Raw genomic sequence first — 21,700 nt, 5'->3', positions numbered from 1 at the left:
CCATGGGGGCATCAGCACCCTTGGGTGCCAAAGGGGTAATGGGGCGGGTGGGGGAGGGGCCGCTTTCTGCCTGTTTGCTTGAAGAAGGTGGATTTCAGGGGTGTCGGGGGTGCTGGGGGGTGATGCTGGGTCTTCTGCTTACCTCTTTGCTGGGGGGCTCTGCACTCGGGGGTCTCCGGGTGGTGTGCGGGGACCCCAGGGGCCGCGGGGTCGAGGCTCGGTTGCTGTGTGCAGGGCAGCTGTCCGACCTCCGCAGCCTCTGGGCTATTTTTCTCTGAAGACAGGAATGTCAGTCAAGCCAGCTGGGGGTCTCTGGGTTGGGCATGGTCCCAGCGCCTATTCTGGGGGGCGCTGCTGGTGGTGGCCGGACCCTCCGGGCAGAGCTGCTCTTTCACGCTCTCCGCCCCGGCGGTGCCAGCCAGCTCGAAGCAGCTCCTTCCTCTTTTTTTTTTTTTTTTGACTCTCGAACCATCTCCGCGGCTCAGACTGAGTCTTCGACTTGCCAGTCCTGAGCGTCTGTCCGGAGCCAAGATCTGAGCCGGATCTCTTCAGAGAGACGGGAGGACAGGTCCACGGTAGGGAGCTTGCCACGGAGGGGCCGGGGGAGATGGAGTGAGGGCAGGGAAGGGAGCACTGTGACCGTGGTCGTGGGAAACGGTCACTCTGGACAGGAAGTGAATGCTGAGGAGAAGGGAAAGTGATACGCATGTGCGAAGACCATAATGCATGAAAGGAGAGAGGGAGGGAGGGAGAGAGAGACAGAGACAGAGACACAGAGAGACTTTCTCTAAGTATCTGCCATAAAGGCAGGCTGGGGCTTGGGAGGGAAACTGAGGCCATTGGTCACCACCAGTGTGCATGGGTGAAGGGACGGGTGTTGAAACATGGCATAACTGAAACTCAGTCATGAACAACTTTGTAACTATCTCACGGTTATTTGATTAAAAAAAATTTTTTTTTTTTTTAAAAAGAGACCATGGAGGGGCCAGAGTGGCAGTACAGCTGGTAGGGCGTTTGCCTTGCACACAGCTGACTGGGATGGGCTGGGGTAGGATGGGGTTGTGGGGGGGTGGGCCTGGCCTGGGTTGGATTCCCAGCATCCCTTAGGGTCCCGCAAGGCCACCAGGAGTAATTCCTGAGTGCAGTGCCAGGAGTCACCCCTGAGCATCGCCAGAGGTGACCCCAAAAGCCCCTCCTCCCCCACCAAAAAAAAAACAAAAACAAAAACCCAAAACCCAGAAAAAAACAGTGGCGAGTGGGCGGGTGAGAGAGTCCAAGGGCTAAAAAAACACCTCACGGGCCTCGGACCCAGGTTCTATCCCCCACACCAGGAGATCAGCACCAGGATAAGCCCTGAGCACGCCGGGCGTGGCCCCCCAGAACAAAACAAACAAACAGATAAGGAGGCACAGGAGAAATAGGTCGAGGCTGGCCCCTGGAGTCTGTCTGGGCCTGGGAGAGGGGTAGGCGGGAAAGTCTGAGTCTCTGAAACGCTTCCTCTGGGGACAGGTGTGTCCAGGAGCACGAGTTCTGGGACAGAGGTGCCTCTTCCCGTCAGTGCCCCGGGGAGCGGGCCAGAGAGCAGGACGGCTGCAGGTCCAGCGGCAGGTACGTGTCTTTCCCGGGAGCGGGGCTGCTTTGCTTGTCTGTGTTTCTTAAAACCAAGTAAGGTCGTTTTATTTTCTTGGTATTTTATTTTATTTTATTTTACTTTTTGGGTCATACCCAGCGATACTCAGGACTTACTCCCGGATCTGCACTCAGGAATTACTCCTGCCAGTGTTGGGGGACCCTCTGGGATGCCCGGGATCAATTTCTGGTTGACCACGTGCAAGGCCCCTCCCCGCTTTGGCCCCGCAAGGTAGTTTCTGGACTTTTTTTTTTTTTCTTTTTGGGTCACACCTGGCGATGCACAGGGGTGACTCCTGGCTCTGCACTCAGGAATTACCCCTGGCGGTGTTCAGGGGACCCTATGGGATGCTGGGAATCGAACCCGGGTCGGCCGCGTGCAAGGCAAACGCCTTTCCCGCTGTGCTATCGCTCCAGCCCCAGTTTTTGGACTTTAAAAAAAATTATTATTATTATTATTATTATTATTATTATTTTGGAGGGGAGGGCCCACGCACACCTGGCTTTTGCTCAGGGCTTCCTCCTGGCGTTGTGCTCAGAACAATCACTCCCGGCAGGCTCAGGGGGGTATCGAGGGTGCTGGAAGTCAACCCTGCCTGGGTTGGCCGCGTGCAAGGCAAGCGCCTTCCTTACCTGCCGGGCTACCCGACGGCTCAAGGGAGTTTTCATTGGAAGAAAATTGCTCGGGGAGAGGAGAGGAAGGGGAATCGCATGTTCCGGAGCGAACCTGGGCTTCTGCAGAGTGGACACAGGCAAGCCCAGAGACAGGCAGGAGACACACGCAAACTCGGGAGACTGCAGGATTGGAGGAGCGAGGCTGCTCTCCGAGTCTCGCGAGGCTGCACTGGGAAGTCATGAGTTGTTTTTTTTTTTCCTTTTTCTTTTTCTTTTCATTGAGCTGGAGCAACAGTACAGCGGGTAGGGCCCTGGCTTTGCATGAGGCGGGTCCCCTGAGGAACCCCGGGAGTGATCCCCGAGTGCAGAGTCAGGAGGAGTCAGCCCTGAGCATCTCCAGGCGGGCACCCTGACCTTTTTTTTTTTTTTTTTTTGTTTTTTGGGTCACACCTGGCAATGCACAAGGGTTACCTCCTGGCTTTGCACTCAGGAGTTACTCCTGGCGGTGCTCAGGGGACCCTATGGGATGCTGGGAATCGAACCCGGGTCGGCCACGTGCAAGGCAAACACCCTCCCCGCTGTGCTATTGCTCCAGCCCCACCCTGACCTTTTTAAAAAAATTATTTAATTTAATTTTAATTTTCTTGGGTTACTTTGGACGACACCTCGCAGTGCTCTGGGGTTACCCGGCCTGCCGGGGATTGGACCCAGGCCTCCTGCATGCAAAGCAGAGGGGCCTTTAGGGGCCCCGGGTCCCCTCCCGCTGCTGACACCTCTCGGAGCAGGCTGGAGGGGGGACGGGACGCCTCTGTCAGCAGCCCCATGTCCTGCTGGAAGCCATGTGACGGCAGGGTGGGGAGGGGGACCCAGGCGGCTACGTCCTGTCCACCCCGGGTGGAAAGGGCAGGTAGGTCACTTCCAGGAGCAGCGGAGCTGGGCGCCGGCGTCTGGGATGGCCTCGCATCACCCCTGCGGTCAGTCGTGAGGCGGGGCCTGCCGACAGCGCAGGTGCAGGCGCGGGGGGCGAGGCGGGGGTCGGGAGCCAATTTCTGCAAAGCCTGGCGTCCTCCCTGGCGGTGGGGTCGGCTCCAGAGTGCCATAGCGCAGAGTTGAGGCTTGGGGCTTTGGTGGGCGGGGGGCCTTCCTTAGGCTTTCAGGGGCGCCCTCCAGGGCTCTGCAGCAAGCCCCCCAGGAAGGGAGCAGGAGCTGGCAGGGCTTCGGGGGTGTCTGGGGGTGTCAGGCGGGGTTGACCGCTGGAGTCCCTCCGCCCTCTGCAGGTGACGCCTTGAACCTTTGCAGGCGTCTCCCCGACTTGCAGCTCCCCTTCTCTGTCTGCACCCCCCAATTCTTCTTTTGTCTTTCCCCCCCCCTTTTTTTTTTTTGTTTTGGGGCCACACCCGACGGTGCTCAGGGCTGACTCTTGGCTCTGCGCTCAGGGATCACTTCTGGGGTGGGGCTCGGGGGACCCTCCGGGTTGCTGGGGATGGAACCAGGGTGGGCTGTATGCAAAGAAAGCGCCCTCCCTGCTGTCCTGTCTCTCGGGCCCAGCACCCCTGGATTCTTTACACATCTGGCTAGCTCGGGGGGCTCCAGGGAGGACTGGGGGGGGGTAGGGGCGGGGGGCTTGCGGGGAAATTAGAGCTGAGCTTTCAGAAGAGGAGGCCACCTTGCGTCTGGGGGCGCTTCAGAACTTGTCCTCGCCCCTTAGGCTGGGGTGAGGGCTGGCGGCGGCCACTCCATGACCATCGGGACAGAGAACGGGGGCCCGTGTGTCTCCTGGCTGGCATTTGGGGGCCCTCTAGGGACTGGGGGTTGTCGGCCCTCCTCCGGCGTCGGAGGTGGACAGGCCAGGGGGTGGCCTTGGGCAGGCGGGTAACAGAGGGGGCTGTGTTCCAGATCGCTCTCCCCGCTGGGCCTTCTCCTGCCTACGGCCCTGAGTTCCTGGGCAGGGCTGGCACCCAGCCCCCGGGCCCTGGACCCCCAGCCCCCTCCCCGCAGGCTTTTGTGGCTGTCCAGCTGCTGGTCGGTCCCCCGAGGCTGGGAAGGCGCCTTTTCCTGGGCACCTGAGAACGCACACAGGCCTGAGCTGCTCCTGGGGGCTTCCCGCCGCGGCTGGAGGGGGCTGTACAAGGGGGCGTGTTCTTTAGGGTCCAGCAGAACCCGGTGGGTGCTGGCCTCTCCGAGAACTGGGGAGGCTGGAACCAGGCACGGAGCCCCCCAACTGGGAGCCTGAGGCGGGGGTGCTGCAGGTGTGTGGGCAGGTCGGGGGTCTCGGGGGTGGGGGCTTAATAATTAAGAACAGGAGCCAGACTCCCCCACCCCCACCCCCCTGCAGCTGATTCTCCGTGAGCCTGCCCACGGCTTCCTGATGCATGAACGGGCTGACACTGCACCCCCCACCCCGGGGCTGCGACCCCCCATGCTGACTTGGGTTTCATTTCCTGCCATGCCTCACAGCCGTTCCCGCCCCCTCACCTCTGCCAGCAGGTGGAGGGCCCCTGAGGAGGAGGAGGAGGAGGAGGAAGGGTAACGTGGTGGGGAACGCTTTCCCGAAACACCCCTGACATCACTGCCGGGGAGCTGGTGTGAATCACGGGACTGTGGGTGGCACCGCTGGCATCCCCCGCTCTCCCCTCCCATCCCCCGGGGCCCGGGGTGCCGCTGGCTCTGAGTCACGGGCCCCCAGGAGTGCAGGAACCAGTGAAGATGTGGGGGGAAGGGAGGTGAGAAGCGGGTTCAGTTCTCGCCCTGGGCCGACTTGGCAAGTGCCAGAGTCTGGGGCACTCGGGAGGGCACCACCACAGGAGATGGCCACCAGGACGCCCACCCCCACCCCCGCCTGCCACCTCCCACCCAGCCCAAGGCCCGCTGATGGCCAGGGCTGTGTTCTGTGCCCCCTCTCCCCCCCCCACCTCTACCTCCTTCCCACTCTGATCGCCAGGACCTGCATGCAGGGAGAGGGGCTGGGCAGCAGGGGGCAGTGTTCTGTTCTCGAGGAAGGGGCACCCCCCACATCCCCACCCTGGTCCAGTAGGCAGGCGCCCGCAGCCCACATGCCCCCTTTCCTCCCGCCCCGAGGAACAGCCACGTGACTGGTCGCGCTCAGCAGAAAGGAGAAGTTGCCTCAGAGGTGGAAGATTCAATCCGAAGCCCCAAGCCACCGTTGTGTGTGTGTGTGTGTGTGTGTGTGTGTGTGTGTGTGTGTGTGGTGAGGGGGCGGACACCCACCTGTCTCTCGCCTTCCTCCTGGCCCGGCCACCATGCACCCGTGGGCTGCCATCACCGGCCTCCTGGTCCTTTTCACAGGTATGTGGCTGTGGCACTGAAACTGGGAGCCCCGAGGGGCTATGTGGGGAGGTGGGCGTGAGGGATGAGGGCGAATGAAATTCTTTTTATTTGGGGGGAGGGCAGTGGAGGGGGTGCACATGAGTTGTACTCAGCTGTTACTCCTGGCTCTGCACTCTGGAATCACTCCTGGTAGGTTTCGGGGGGACCCTATGGGATGCTGAGGATTGAACCCTGGTTGGCCGTGTGCAAGGCAACGCCCTCCCCGCTGTGCTATCGTTCCAGACCTACGAGGATGAATTTCTTCCTCTGATGAAGTTTGCTTCAAGGCTGTGACTGACAGAAATCTCTGGTTCGGGGGTGGAGGGGCATGTCTGCCGTGTTGAGGGGGGTGGATCCTGATGCCACTTGAGTTTAACTGGGAGAAGGGGATGATGTTCAAGACCCGAGGGGGTTAAAAACTAGAAATAGACCTTGAGAAGGGGCTGGGAGGGGCGGGGCAGAAAGACGGGGTGGGGGGGGAGACTTATTCCTGGGACGGGTCTGTGATTTATTATCTCTTGGACCATGGGCAACTGTTTCCTTCCAAAGCGAAGCCGTTTTTCGTTTGGAAACATTTTATCTATGGAGGGAGAACACTGAGGAATTGATAGCATCCGGGATGGAAAAGCAAATCAGTTCCTGCGGCCGACTTGGGAGGGATGTAAGGGAACGCTGAGGGCTGGAGAGATAGGACCAGGGTTTGGACGCTTGCCTTGCAGGTGGCGGTCTCGTTTGAGCCCCAATACCGCATGAGAGTGATCTCGAGCACTGTCCCGATGTGGCGTCAAACAGCCAAAAAGTGGGGTGTGTGTGTGTGTGTGGAAGTTCCTTTTTTTTTTTCTTTTTGGCTCACACCTGGCGATGCTCAGGGGTTCCTCCTGGCTCTGCACTCAGGAATCACTCCTGGCGGTGCTCAGGGGACAATATGGGATGCTGGGAATCAAACCAGGGTTGGCCGCGTGCAAGGCAAACACCCTCCCTGCTATGCTATCACTCCAGCCTCTGGAAGTTCCTTCTTGATTCAACTTTTCCTTTGGTAATTGAAACCCCAGCATAGGGCTGGGGTGTGGAATGCCAGGGCTCAGAGCTGATGCTCGTGCCTTGCAGGCATGAGGCCCTGGATTGGAATCCTGGTACTTGAAATTTTTAAAAAATATATTTTTTTCCGAGGCTGGAGCAATAATACAGCAGGAAGACATTTTTGCTTTGCATGGGGCTGACCTGAGTTCAATTCCCAGCATCCCATGTGGTCCCCCAAACACCACCAGGAGTAATTCCTGAGCACACGAGCCAGGAGTAACCCCTAAGCATCGTCGGGTGTGACCCAAAAAGCAAAAAAATAAATAAATAAATATGTTTTCCCTTGGGGCCAGAGTGATAATACAGCAGATAGGACGCTTATCTTGCATGCAGCCAACCGGTTTCACACCCTGAGCACAGAGCCAGGAGTAAGCCCTGAGCATAGTGGGTTGTGGCTTCCCCGCATTATTTTTTCCACAAGGGAAACTAACCATAAGGGGCTAGAGAGAGGATTCAGACGCTAAGTAAGACCCTTGCCCTCGTATAGCTATAGCCGTGACAATGAATGCTTTAAGTCCTGACCTCACCTATCCCCCTGAGAACCACCAGGGGTCACTACTGAGCACAGAGTCTGGAGCACTGCCAGGTGTGCCCCCCCCCCCCAAAAAAAAACCAACCTTTATAAAACAATCTCTACACTCTAAGATCAGGGAGATATAGGTCGGGTACAAGCCTTGCACATAGCCAACCTGTAGGGGGGCCCTTGGAGCCCCACCACGACGAGTGATTCCTGAGCACAGAGCCAGGAGTCAGCCCTGAGCAGCGCCGGCTGTGACCCCCCCCCCAAACAAAACAAGAACAAAACAAACAGCCAAAGAGTCCCTGTCTCCTTGAGGTAACACGGGTACTTCCCAAACTCACAGGCACCCCCCAGCCCCCGCCCTGTCAGGAAAGGGTGAGCCTCAGACGGCTTTGGGGAAACTTCTTAGTGGCGTTGGTGAGACAGACGTCCCCCCCGAGCGAGTGCTTCCTTCTTGGTGAAGTGGCGCCGGTCAGCTGTGGCCGCCTTGGCTTCAAGTTTCCGGTTCCCCGGGACAAGCAATTCAGGAACTTTTTTTTTTCTTTCTTTTTTGTGCAATACTCGAGCATGAGGGTACTCCTGGCTCAGTGCTCAGAGGCTATTCCACAGTGGGAAACATGCAGTCGTGGGAATTTGCAAGTGATGAAAGTTGAAGAAGGGGGTGCTGCTTAGATGGGGGGGGACATCATTCAGAGACCGTGACGAGCTCCCAAGCTCCTTGGCAACCTGGCTGGCCTGGACTTGATCCCCGTGATGAGCTTCAGCCTGCTTTTTCTTTTTCTTTTCTTTTCTTTTTTTTTTTTTGCTTTTTGGGTTTCATTTGGCAATGCTCAGGGGTTATTCCTGGCTCTGCACTCAGGAATTAATTCCTCCTGGCGGTGCTCAGGGGCCCCTATGGGATGCTGGGAATCCAACCCACGTTGGCCGCGTGTAAGGCAAATGCCTTCCCTGCTGTGCTGTTGCTCCAGACCCACTTCAGCCTGTTTTCCAGGAGCTGATAGAGCGATAGCACAGCGGGTAGGGCCTTTGCCTTGCATGCGGCTGACCCGGGTTTGACTCTTCCTCTCGGAGAGCCCGGCAAGCTACCGAGAGTATCCCGCCTGCACGGAAGAGCCTGGCAAGCTCCCCGTGGCGTATTCGATATGCCAAAAACAGTCACAACAAGTCTCACAATGGAGGCGTTACTGGCGCCCACCTGAGCAACCCAATGAGCAACTGGACGACAGTGCGACAGTGATTTCCGATTCTATGTTTGCTTCTGCCTTCCAGCCAACATTTCTTTTTTTTGTTGACTGTGGGTTTTTTTTTTTGGTTCTATGCTCAGGGGGCCTGGTGGGCTCGGGGGACCCTATGGGGTGCCAGGGATTGAACCTGGGTCAGCTGCATGTAAGGCAAAGCTCCTGATCTAGACTATTGCTCCAGCTCCAATAGCTGTTGGGTTTTTTTTGGGGGGGGTGTTGTTATTGTTTGCTTGAGCCCCCAGTGGTGCTCAGGGTTCGCTCCTGGCTCTCTGCTCCTGGGTCCCTCCTGGCGAGGGACCTGGGGGATAAACCTGGGTGGGCCTCATGCCTTCCCCACGGTCCTGTCTCACTGCACCAGGCCAACAAGTCTCGATGGCCTTATTTCATTCCCGTTTGCATTTGGGGCTGTCTGCGGGGGCCCTCACTCAGGGAAGCTCCCACAAGCCGGGCACTCATCCCCAGGGCCTGACCTGGGCTTCTGCTCTGCTTGCTTTCAGACGCCACTGCGGCCGCAGTCATGGTCTTAGGGTTGGCCGGCCGCCCCATCACACTGCCCTGCACCTACTCCACAGCCGGCAGGTCGGTCACCAGCATGTGCTGGGGCCGAGGGCCCTGCCCCTCCTCCCAGTGCTCGGACACCCTCATCTGGACCGACGGCTCCCACGTGACTTCCCGGAAGGCGCCGCGCTACATGCTGAAGGGCAGAATCACCGAGGGGGACGTGTCTCTCACCATCGAGGGCGCCGTCCCGGGCGACAGTGGCCTCTACTGCTGCCGCATCGAGCACCCGGGCTGGTTCAACGACCAGAAAATCACCTTCTCCCTGGAGATAAGACCCCGTGAGTGAAGCTTCAGCCCATCCGCTCTGGGGACCCTGTGGGATACTGGGGATCGAACCCGGGTCAGTTGTGTGCGGGTCACCTGCCTCCCCGCTGTCCTATTGCCCCAGCCCCCCTCTTTTAAATTTATTTATTTATTTATTTATTTATTTATTTATTTATTTATTTTATTGAATCACCATGTGGAAAATTACAAAGCTTTCAGGCTTATGTTTCAGTTATACCATGCTCGAACACCCGTCCCTTCACCAGTGCACATATTCCACCACCAAAAACCCCAGTATACCTCCCACCCACCCCCACACCCTTGCCCCTGCCTGCGTAGCTGATACATTTCACTTCAATTTCTCTTTACCTTGATTACATCCCATATTTCAACACAAAACTCACTATTGTTGTTGGAGTTTTCCCCCCAAAACACAGCCCTGCTGAAAAGGAAGCATTTGATAATTAGTTTCCCATTGCTGAGAATGAAGAGATACAAAGTTGCGCAGCTGCTATTGCGGCCGTGTGGTTTGGGATTTCTGTATTTTAGTATTTTAGTAACTAAGTCCAGGAAGATTTATGTTAGAAATTGCATCATTTCCCTTCCTGGGGGAGCATGGGGCTATGGTTTAGTTCACAGTCTAGAGACATTTCTGCAAGAAGCTGCTGGTACCAAAATAGTAGTCTAGCTGGCCCCTGGATTGTGGTCGATCAGCAGTGGAGTGGCCACACACATGTGCGGCCACCCAGGTTGCATCTCGGCGGAGAGTACGCCAGTATCGCCCCCGACCACCACCACCTTTGGCTCTGAAGAATTTCACAAATTCCCCACCAGATGGTGAAACGTCCTCATGGGCCTTCCGTGGAAGGATTTCTCGTTTTTGCTTTTGTTTTTTTCTCTATGGGTTACACCTGGCGATACACAGGGGTTACTCCTGGCTCTGCACTCAGGAATTATTCAGGGGACCCTATGGGATGCTGGGGATTGAACCCAGGTTGGCTAGAGGCAAACATCCTCCCCATTGTGCTATCTCTCCAGCCCTGATTTTTTGGTCTTCTGGTGCTTTTCCTATCGAATTTCTTCCACTCAGACCTTCCTGGCTATCGAAGTTAATACTCTTGATAATAATGCGCTTTATCTTTGTTTGGGGGAGGGGGAAATACAATTCCTTTTTTTAAAAAAAGAAATTAAGAGGAACTTAATTGAGTTGCTGTTTCCCAGCCTTGGGGATCATTTCCCTTATGGAGTGAGGACTGAGATTATGTTCCTGTGAGGTAGAAACTAGCTGACTTGCAGGATCTATATCTAGGGGGCGATTTAGGGAAGCCCAGAGCAGCTGGGACCCCGAGTATGCTCCAGTCAGCCTTGGAGGCGGGGAGGGAAGGGGGAGGGTGGTCAGGATTCTGGGCCTGGCTGTAACTCTTATTTTATTTAAAAAGAATTGGGGGGGGGGAGGCTCACACCCGGCAATGCTCTGGGGTTACTCAAGAATTACTCCTGGTGGGCTGGGGGGACCACTTTGGGATGCCGGGGATCGAACCTGGGTCGGCTGCATGGGAGGCAAACACAGCCCTTCCCACTGTGCTATCGCTCCAGCCCCCTGTAGCTGTTTAATTTTGGAGGGAAGGGGTTTGGGCTACCCCCGACGATGCTTCTTGCTGCTTGGTGCCCCCGAGCTCAGTGCTGGCAAAGTCGGAGGAACCGTGTGGTGATGGGCCTGGAACCAGGGTGAGCCACATGTGAGGCTGGGAAGAGACTTAACCCCTGGACCCTCTCTCCTTCCCAGTCTGGCTGGGGTTTGAATTTTCTTCCCCCTCCCCCACCCGCGTGGTGTAGGGTGGGGCCACGAACTCAAACTCCTTTTTCCTTGCCCGTGTTTCCTGTCACCTCAGCTGCGTGGAACCTCCAAAGGCAGCTCAAGAAAAGGCTGCAAAGGGGCTGGAGGGGTCGCCCGGGCCAGCCCACAGAGCAGCCCGGCCCACAAGGCCAGGGCGAGCCCCAGAGCATCGCCAGGTGTGGCCGGCTCCCCCCAGAAGCCCCCTAAAACCAGCTCTGCAAAAGCGCCACCCCGCCGAGGGGTTGCCCACGGTCCTCGACTCTGGGCTTCCGACTTCTGTCATGGTTCCATTTCTGGGGTCACACCCCCACCTGCCACTCTGAGCTTTCTGGGGCGCTCTCCTGCCCCTCTCAGACTAGTTAAGGTGCTTTTTTAAAGATTTTTTTTTGGGTCACGCCCGGCGATGCACTGGGGTTACCCCTGGCTCTGCACTCAGGAATTAGTCCTGGCGGTGCTCAGGGGACCCTATGGGATGCTGGGAATCGAACCTGGGTCGGCCGCGTGCAAGGCAAACGCCCTACCTGCTGTGCTATCGCTCCAGCCCCAAAGATTTTTTTTTTTTAAGTTATTGAATCACTGTGAGATAGACCCTTACAAAGCTGTTTCAGCCCTACAGTGTTCCAACACCCATCCCTCCACCAGGGTACATTTCCCAGCACCAGTGTCCCCAGGTTCCCTCCCATCACCCCACCCCCACCCCCAGCCTGCCTCTATGACAGGCATCTCTATCTCTGTCTCTCTGTCTGTCTGTCTCTCCTTTTTGGGGCATTGTGCTTTGCAATACAGATATTAAAAAGTTACTATGTATATCCCTATCCCTCCTTTAACACTGTTTTTTTGGTTTTTTTTTTAAACAAGGGTTACTTCTGGCTCTGCACTCAGGAATTACTCCTGGTGGTGTTTGGGGGACCCTATGGGATGTGGGGGATCAAACCCGAACCCGGGTTGGCCGCGTGTAAAGCAAACGCCCTACCCACTGTACTATCGGGCCAGCCCCAACACTGTTCTTGTCCAGTGATCATTTCCAACTCTCTCTCCCTCCCTCCCTCTCTCTCTCTCTCTCTCCCCTCTCTTCCTCCCCCTCTCTCTCCCTCCTCTCTCTCTCCCTCTCTCTTTCTCTCCTCTCTCTCCCTCTTTCTCTCCTCTCTCTCTCTCTCTCTCTCTCTCTCTCTCTCTCTCTCTCTCTCTCTCTCTCTCTCTCTCTCTCTCCCTCCTCCTCCCCCCCTCTTTCTTCTGCTCCCGCCTTTCCCTTTCATTTAGGTCATTTATCCTGACCATGCTCAGAGGCTGCTCCCATCCCGCCCCAGGGTGCTCGGGTCTTTGTGGTGCTGGAGATGGACCCTGGGGCTTTGTGCCTGCAGGGTGGCCCTCCAGCCCTTCCCACAGCCTGGCTCCCCTCCCCCCAACTCTCCCTTTTCATACTTTCTTAGCTTCCCTCCTTGTCTCCTCCAGAAATTCCTTCCTGCTAGAATAAGCAGAACCTGACAAAACCCCTCTCCCTCCCCCCCTTTTTTTTTTGGCTTTTGGCTGCACCCATTGTGGCTCAGGGCTCCGGGACACTATGGGATACGGGACTCGAACCCGGATCTGCTGCCTGTAAAGCAAGAGCCTCACCCTCTGTACCATTGCTTTGGCCCCAGGATTTTGGTTGTTTATCAAATGTACTTTGGCCGACCTGGAGATTGGGCTTGATTCTAATTCTGGCTCTTCTAGAGCCAGCTCTGAGATTATACAGGGTGGTGGTTGTGGTTCTCTACACATCTGGAAGACACACAATTAATTCTTCTTAGGGCTGGAGCAATAGCACAGGGGGTAGGGCATTTGCCTTGCACGCGTCCGACCCGGGTTCGATTCTTCCGCCCTTCTCAGAGAGCCCGGCAAGCTACCGAGAGTATCCCGCCCGCACGGCAGAGCCTGGCAAGCTCCCCGGGGCGTATTCGATATGCCAAAAACAGTCACAACAAGTCTCAAAATGGAGACGTTACTGGTGCCCGCTCGAGCAAATCGATGAGCAACGGGATGACAGTGACAGTGACAGATTCTCTCCCTCTCGCCCCTCTGATAATACTAGGTCGGTCTCCTTTTAGAGAAACCCAGTGAAGATTTATTTATTTTTTTATTTTTTTAATTTTTTATTGAGTCACCATGTGGAAAGTTACAAAGTTTTCAGGTTTAAATCTCAGTTATACAATGCTCGAATACCCATCCCTTCACCAGTGCTCATATTCCACCACCAAGAATCCCAGTATAGCTCCACCCCACCCCCTCACACACCTAACCCCCCCACGCCCCAGCCCCCCCACCCTAAGCCCCCCGGCCCCCGCCTGTGTAACTAATAAATTTCACTTTACTTTCACTTTGATTGCATACAATATTTCAACAAAACTCACTATTATTGTTTGGAGAGTCTCTCCCCTAAAGTCAGACCTGCTGAAAAGGAAGCATTAGATAATTTGTTTTCCATTGCTGAGGATGAAGAGGTATGAGGTCGAGTGACCACACTTAGCAGCCTCTCAGTTTTGGGTTTCTGTAATTTAGTATTTTAGTAACTAAGTCCAGAGAGATATCTGCCAGAAGTTGCATCGTTGCCAACTTGTACTTCTCAGTTACATTATATTCCACATATGCGTGCAATCTTTCTAGAAGATTTATTTTTGGAGGGACACACACAACGGTGCTCTGGGCTGACTCCTGATTGTGCACAGGGATCACTCCTGGCGGGGCCCCAGGGACCCTATGCCAGGACAGAACCCAGGTCAGCCGAGTGCAAGACCCTTCCCGCTGTACTATGGCTTAGGCCTGAGATCAGTTTTATTTATTTACTTATTTAACGTCCATGGGCTGGAGTGATAGCACAGCGGTTGGGCGTTTGCCTTTCACGCAACCGATGAGTTCGATTTCTCCGCCCCTCTCGGAGAGCCCGGCAAGCTACCGAGAGTATCGAGCCCGAGCGGTAGAGCCTGGCAAGCTCCCCGTGCGTATTGGATATGCCAAAAACAGTAACAATAAGTCTCTCAATGAGAGACGTTACTGGTGCCCACTCAAACAAATCGATGAGCAACAGGATGACAGTGACAGTGATTTAGCGTCCATGTGAAGGGAAACACGGGGACGGAGCTGAATGCTGTTTTTATAGTGAATTAATTAGGCTTTGGAGCCGTACCTGGTGATGCTCAGGGCGGACTCCTGGGCTGATTCCTGGCTCGGTGCTCAGGGTCCCCTGATGGGACGCGGGGAATTGAACCCAGGTCCATGCATGACCCAGGGCCCTCCCCACTGCCCTTTGGCTCCGAACCCTGACTGCTGTTTGCTTTGGTAACATAAACATAAATCCTCCTTCTCCTCCTGCCTGGAGAAAGAGCACCCCAGGCTTCTGTTTTTTCCCCCCTTTTTTTAAAATAAATTTTTTTTTCAAATAAACAAACTTTTATTTTTATTTTTTTCAAATAAACATCTCTGGGTTGCTCGCACCGGGAGGTGCTCAGGGGTTGCTCGGAAATTACTCTTGGCAGTGCTCAGGGTACCATATGGATGCTGGGACTCAAACCCGGTCACCCGCGTGCAAGGCAAACATACCTCTCCGCTCTCCCCCCCCCCCCCCGCCACCCCCACCTGCCAGCCCTCCTGGTTTGTGCCTCCAGACAAGCCCAGGTGCCTCTGCCACCTCCTCGGAGACCTGTGCCAGATGTTGCTTCCTGTTGAGGGCCCGTGGAGCTTGGGGGGAGGGGGGCTGCGTCCGTGCCCTCCCGCTCACGAGACTCCCTCCCGAGGCACCCAGCCGCTGCCTTGCTGATTCACTCTTGCACCCCCCTCCCCTGTTGACCCCCCCAGGGCCCTCCAGCAGCCCCGCAACCCCCAGGCTCACCACCTTGGCTCCTGCAACGCCGCCGCCGCCCTCGCGGACCCTCCCCCAGCCAGGTAAACTCCCACGCACGCCCGCACCTCCAGCTGCGGGACAAACGGGGGTGGGGGGGGAGGGAAACTAACCCCAGGGGCTGAAGAGCCCTCCGAGGGCCTCTTCCGCCCTGCCTGTACGGGGGAGGGGTCCCGAGGCAGGGCAGCCTCCCGCTAGCTTACAGATTTGTTGAGGGGGGGCGGGGTGAGACCCCCTCCGTGCTGGGGGTGCGGGGCGGGGAAGGTGGGAGAGGGACTGTGCAGTGGGAGGGGTTGGTCCCGGGCTGGGAAAAGTGCCTTAATAACCCCTGTCCTATGTCTGACCCCAAGGGGGCCCACTTCTATTTATTTATTTATTTATTTGGGCTGGAGCGGTAGCACAGCGGTTGGGCGTTCGCCTTTCACGCCGCCGACCTGGGTTCGATTCCTCCACCCCTCTCGGAGAGCCCAGCAAGCTACCGAGAGTATCAAGCTCGCGCGGCAGAGCCTGGCAAGCTCCCTGTGCGTATTGGATATGCCAAAAACAGTAACAATAAGTCTCTCAATGAGAGACGTTACTGGTGCCCGCTCGAACAAATCAATGAGCAATGGGATGACAGTGACAGTGATTTATTTATTTATTGGCTTTTTGGGTCACACCCATTGATTCTCGGGTTCCTCCTGGCTCTGCACTCAGGAATGACTCCTGGCGGTGGTGCTGGGGAACTCTATGGGATGCCAGGTATCGAACCCGGCATGCAAGGCAAACGTCCTTCTCGCTGGACTATCATTGCTCTAGCCTGGGGGCCCACTTTTAAATGCCACATTCCTGCCCCCACCCACCAATCTCATTTGTAGCATGTTCAGATGGACCCTCTACCCCCCTCACTGGTTAGAATCCCCCCTGACAGTGGGGAGGGCGTTTGCCTTTCAAGTATAGCAGGGTGGGTGCTTGTCATGGATTCGGATTGGACCCCCAGCACCGCATACGGTCCCCTGGAAGCCCCATCAAGGAGTGATCCCCTGAATGCAGAGCCAGGAGTAAGCCCTGAGCATCACCGGATGCATGGCCCCCAAACCAGAAAAAAAAAAGCGAACAATGGATTTATAAAGACCCGATGGGGTGGGTAGAACACTAGGATAGTTTTTTTAAATTATTATTTTAAAATTTTATTTTTTAATATTTTTAATGAATCACCGTGAGGTACAGTTACAGACTTACAAACTTTCGTGCTTACGTTCAGTCATACAATGATCAAGTACCCATCCCTCCACCCGTGCCCATTCTCCACCAACAAAGGTCGCAGTGTCCCTCCTGCCACACCTACCCCTTCCCTCTGCACCTTTGTGGTGGGCACACTCAGTTTTTTTTTATATATGCATTTTATTTCTATTTTTTCTTTTTTAATTCTTTAATTAGTGAGTCACCATGAGGGTACAGATACAGATTTATACATTTTCGAGCTTGTTTTTCCTTCATACAATGTTCTCAAACCCATCCCTCCACCAGTACCCATTCTCCACCACCAATAAACCCAGTATCCCTCCACCCCCCAGTCCCATCTCCCGCCCACCCCACCCTGCCTCTGGCAGGGCATTCCCTTTTGATCTCTCCAATTGGGTGTTGTGGTTTGCAATAGGGGTATCGAGTGGCCATTGTGTTCAGATTCTAGTCTACTTTCAGCACGCATCACCCTTCCTGCGCGGGATCTCCAACCACATTTTACTTGGTGTTCCCTTCTCTGTCTGAGCAGGCACACTCAGTTTTACTCTCTCTGCTTTTGGGTGCAATGGTTTGCAATACAGGTAGTAAGTGGCCACAGGATAGGGTTTTTTTGTTTATTTGTTTGTGTATTTTGGTTGGTTTGGGGCCATACCTGGTAATGCACAGGACCATTTGGGATGCCGGAGATCAAACCCATGTTGGCAGGTTCGCCACCCATTGTACTATCTTTCTGGCCCCTGGAGCCTTCCAGTTCATTGTGGGATAAAGATGAACTTTCCCAGAGATGTGTGTGTGTTTAACAAGAAAGGAACAGGAGTCTCTCTGCCCTGGTGGGTACCGAGACAGACATGGGGCTGAGGCCAGGATATCAAAGCCATCCATGTCTGTGAGAAAAACCACTTACTAGAGAGTTCGTTGACTTGGCCCGTGACCACGGGTTTGTGCTTGAGAAGGCGGACGGATGTCGGTGCTGGGATTGGCGGGGGGGGGGGGGGGGGGACGTGCGTGCACCATGGCTCACTCACCCTTGCTTGTGGTTTCCTGGATTGCAGATTGCAGCGAGGGGGCAGTGCGGGAGGAAGCGGGTGGTTTCTAGGACCCTGTGGTGTTCCGGGTGGGGGCACGGGTTTTCAGAGCTTATGGAGTCTGCAAGAACCCTGGGGTGCACATCCACTGGGGTGCAATTCACCGTGCTGTTGCCCCGTGCTCCCCACCCCTGGGTGTGCTCAGGGCACCCTCTGGGATGCTGGGGATCAAACCTGGGTCAGCTCCCTGCATGGCGAGTGCCCTATTCTGTACTACCCATGCCCAGCTAAATACAGATTTTACAGTTTTTCAAACAAGGTCTGGGAGCTGAGGAGACAGCACAGCGGAGAGGGCATTTGCCTTGCACGTGGCCAACCTGGGCTCAATTCCCGGCATCCCATTGGGTCCCCCGAGCTCCACCAGGAGTGATTCCTGAGTGCAGAACTGGGAGAAATCCCTGAGCATCACCAGGTGTGACCCAAGAAACCAAAACATAAAAAAAAAGAAATACAAGATCTTGTTTGGGGCTGGAGTGATAACACAGCGGGCAGGGCGTTTGGGCAGGGCGTTTGGGCAGGGCATTTGGGCAGGGCGTTTGCCTTGCACACGGCCGACCCGGGTTCAATTCCTATCATCCCATATGGTCCCCCAGCACCGCCAGGAGTAATTCCTGAGTGCATAGCCAGGAGTAACCCCAGAGCATCGCCAGGTGTGACCCAAAAAGAAAAAAGACAAAAAGTCAAAACAAACAAACAAACAAAAAACAGGAGTAATTCCTGAGTGCAGAGCCAGGAGTAACCCCTGAGCATCACCAGGTGTTAACCAAAAAGAAAAAAAAAAACCAAACCCAAAAAGCCAAAACAAACAAAAAACAGGAGTAATTCCTGAGTGCAAAGCCAGGAGTAACCCCTGTGCATCGCTGGGTATGACCCAAAAAACAAAAAGCAAAAAAAAAAAAAAAGTTACAGCCATACCTCACAGAACAGATCATCAGATCATCTCTCTGCATAGCTCAGAGTCAGGGCAGGCTCTTTGCCGCCCCTTAATAACAACAGCACAGGTGGCGGTGAATCCCGGGGTCTGTGAGTGACTCACCCCAGAGTCTCCTTGGGACTCACACAGCCCTCATAGATAGTGACTCTGCACTCAGGAATCACTCCTGGCGGTGCTTGGGGGCCCCTTTGGGATGCCGGGGCTGGAACCCCGGCTGGCCACGTGCCAGGCAAATGCCCTCTCCAATGCACATCCACCCCATCCCCCTTGCTCTTAACATTTTTAGGGTCTGATGCTTACAAACTCGTAACCCTTTCTTGCAGTCTGAGGATTTTTTTTTGGGGGGGGTGTTGGGTCACACCCGATGATGCTCAGGGCTGACTCCTGTAGACTCAGGAATCACTCCTGGCAGTGCTCAGGGGACCCTATGGGATGCTGGGAATCGAACCCAGGTCGGCCGCGTGCAAGGCAAACGCCCTCCCCGCTGTGCTATTGCTCCAGCCCCAACAAAAGCAGATTTGTTAGGTAACACTAGCGGGGCTCAGGGGACCACAGGGGAGAAGGGGCAGGGACCGGACCCCCGTGGCGACCATGGGCGACTGTGTGCAAGGCAAGTGCCTTGGCCCCTGTCACTGTCTCTCTGGTGCCCCTGGGCTCTGAGAGCGGGTGCAGAGGCCGGAGTGGGGTCTGCAGGGCCTCTGGGAAATGGGGGGTGGGGGTAGGGGGCAGAGTGGGCCGCTCCCCTGCAGCCAGGGAAGTGGCCTGGTTTCCAGCGGGGGTGGGGGGGACAGCCAACTGAGAGAGAGAGAGAGAGCGGCCAGAGGGTCCAGAGTCCAGACAGCCACCCACGAAGGTGGTGGTGAATCATTACCCCGGCGAAGACGTCCGGGGACTATGTCATCCTCACGAGAACTCCGGGAACCGGGCATGTGAGGCATGTGAAGATAGGGGGCGGGAAGGGCATCGGGCAGGACACCCCCACCCATGGGTATGTTCTGTGCCAGTGAGCGCTCACTCAGCTGGATAAATGCTCCAGGGGAGGTGGCGAGATGGGGGGTGGGGTGGGGGTCAGAGATGTGCTGTGTAAGTTTTGTATACTCAGGGGGACCCTGGGACTGTGAAAAGGCGTAGATGACCTATACACAGACGCTGTTGTTTCTTTCATTTACTTATTTAATTCATTTATTTTTGCTTTTTGGGTCACACCCGGCGATGCTCAGGGGTTCCTCCTGGCTCTGCACTCAGGAATGACTCCTGGCGGTGCTCGGGGGGACCCTATGGGATGGCCGGGGATCGAACCCAGGTCGGCCAGCGTGCAAGGCAAACACCCTAGCCGCTGTGCTATCGCTCTGGCCCCTGTTTTATTATTTTTTCTTAATTTTTATTTTATTATTTATTTATTGATGAATCTCCACGAGGTACAGTTACAGACTTAGCAAACTTTGGTGCTTACGTGTCAGTCATACAGCGATCAAGTCCCCATTGTTGTGTTGTTTGTTGGTTGGTTCTGCCCAGCTTGTGCCCAGGACTACTCAGCGCGCCCCCCCCCCCCCCATTGCTCCGCTGTGGGAGAGAGAGAGAAAGAGAGACAGAGCCACAGCTGGTAGAGTTTTGGGTTTGGCCTGAATCCTGGCATGGCACTCAGGGGTCACGCCTGGCAGTGCCGGGTGGGGTCGGGGGAAGCATGTATGGGGGGATGCCGGGGATTAAACTCGGGCTCTTCCCAGCCCGGCTTTGTGCAGGAAAAGCAGGCACCCTTGCCCACCCCACTGCATCGCTGCTCCGCACTCACCCCACGGCCCGCGGCTGATACTTAATATTGATAAGCCCCGGCCGTATTGTTACATCGGTCACATCATCTTGGAAATCCGCTTTGTTCCGCCTGGTAATGCAAAAGCTCAGGTCCTGTCAATATAGTTGGGTTTTTGGTTTGGGTTTTTTTGTTTTTTTTTTTAACGTGTGTGTGTGGAAGGGGGAGTGCACGGGGGTTGCCCACATTCAGCAATGCTCAGGGACTGTTCCTGGCTCTGTGCTCAGAAGTAGACCCCTGCCCCCCGGCAGTGTTAAGGGGACCCTGTGTGGTATGGGCATTCAAACCCCCCTGACCACAAGCGCCCTCCTGCTGTGCCACCTCCTGCCCATCCCCCCAGCTTTTTTGTTGTTGTTGTTTTTGGGTCACACCCAGCGATGCACAGGGGTTACTCCTGGCTCTTCACTCAGGAATTACCCCTAGCGGTGCTCAGGGGACCCTATGAGATGCTGGGAATCGAACCCGGGTCGGCCGCGTGCGAGGCAAACGCCCTCCCTGCTGTGCTATCGCTCCAGCCCCACCCCCCCAGATTTTCTAAGTGGGCATTATTTTGTGTGTGGGTGTGGGGGGGCACACCCAGCAGTGCTCAGGGCTGACTCCCGGCTCTGTGCTCAAGGATCGCTCCTGGCAGACTCGAGGGACCCTGATGGGGTGCCCGGGATTGAATCTGGGATTTCCGTGTGCGGGGGGGGGGGGGGTCAAACGCTTTCCCCGCTGTGCTCTCCGTCTCTCTCTCTGCGTCTCTGACACCGCCCCACCCCCCTGCAGGGGGCTGGCCTCGGTCGCTTCCTGATGGGAACCCTGGTGCAATTCCCTGTTGTTGCTGTTGTTTGATTTCTCTGGCCTCAGTCTTGTGTTTTTTTCCCTGTTCTGTTCTCTGCCCGGGGAGTACAATGCTTCGCTTCTTTTCATTCCAGTAACTAGCCCGTCCACTCCGGCTACTACTCGGACGCCCGGGCCCGAGCCTCAGCCTTCCACCTGGCAGGAGCCCAGCCCCGCACCCCCCACCAGCTCCCCGCCACCCTCCTGCCCTCCAGGTAACGCCCCTTCCCAGACTGCACCCTCAGTCTGCACATCACCCCCCTGTGGGTGATGCCAGGTGACCTCTGTCTGGTGACCCGGAAGGCCTTTTGCAGGCCCGGAAATGGGACTGGGATACCCGCAGTGGGGGCCCCCAGGGGTCAGCGCTGGGCCTTGAGCACATGCCCGTTGCCGGCGTGGCCTAAAGGGGTTGACGCTGACGTCCCAGGATGCTCGTGGGGACACGAGGACCTGGCAGCCCACAGGCTGCGAGGACGCCTGGTGGGTGTCTTGGCCGTCCAGCTTCCACTCGGGCTGTCCACCGGGGGCTAGGGGGGCTGGCCAGTGTGGCCCTCGCCCGGTGCAGTCTTGGTCCAACACTGCGGGTCGGCTCTGCTTCCCTTGGGGCCAGACTCGGCAAACCCAGGTGCAGCTTCTGGGGTCCCGAGTGGCCACTCACCACAGTCTGTCCCATCCTGGGTGTCTGCACCCCGGGGAGGCAGCGCAGGGACACTTATGTAGGGGGGGAGGCACCAAACCCAGTGGCTCTGAGCTTGGATCCCTCCTGTCAGGACTTGGGGGGCACCTTGTGGGGTGCCAGGGATTGAGCCCCGATCGGCTCAGCCGTGTGCCAGGTAAGCGCCCTCCACACTGTAGTATCCTCCGGCCCTTTTTTTTT

The 21,700-nt window shown here is 56.1% G+C and overlaps 1 protein-coding gene across 3 annotated transcripts in view; it reads left to right on the top strand.

Annotated features, from left to right (window-relative positions):
* Positions 1-498: 498 nt before the first annotated feature.
* LOC101541526 (hepatitis A virus cellular receptor 1 homolog) overlaps positions 499-21,700 on the top strand; it is a 32,941-nt gene continuing 11,739 nt past the window's right edge. For 2 of the 3 annotated variants that reach the window (XM_055127864.1, XM_055127863.1), the window contains exons 1-6: positions 499-575; positions 1,510-1,608; positions 5,323-5,550; positions 8,910-9,251; positions 14,906-14,992; positions 20,919-21,038. In XM_055127864.1, coding sequence (XP_054983839.1) covers positions 5,505-5,550; positions 8,910-9,251; positions 14,906-14,992; positions 20,919-21,038 — 595 coding nt within the window. In that variant the 5' untranslated portion in view covers positions 499-575; positions 1,510-1,608; positions 5,323-5,504. The remainder of the gene's footprint in view (positions 576-1,509; positions 1,609-5,322; positions 5,551-8,909; positions 9,252-14,905; positions 14,993-20,918; positions 21,039-21,700) is intronic. The other variant, XM_055127865.1, reaches the window with a different exon arrangement.

Source organism: Sorex araneus, chromosome 2 (genome assembly GCF_027595985.1).
Source record: "Sorex araneus isolate mSorAra2 chromosome 2, mSorAra2.pri, whole genome shotgun sequence".
Lineage (NCBI taxonomy): Eukaryota > Metazoa > Chordata > Mammalia > Eulipotyphla > Soricidae > Sorex > Sorex araneus.
This window is presented reverse-complemented; position numbering and strand designations above follow the sequence as displayed.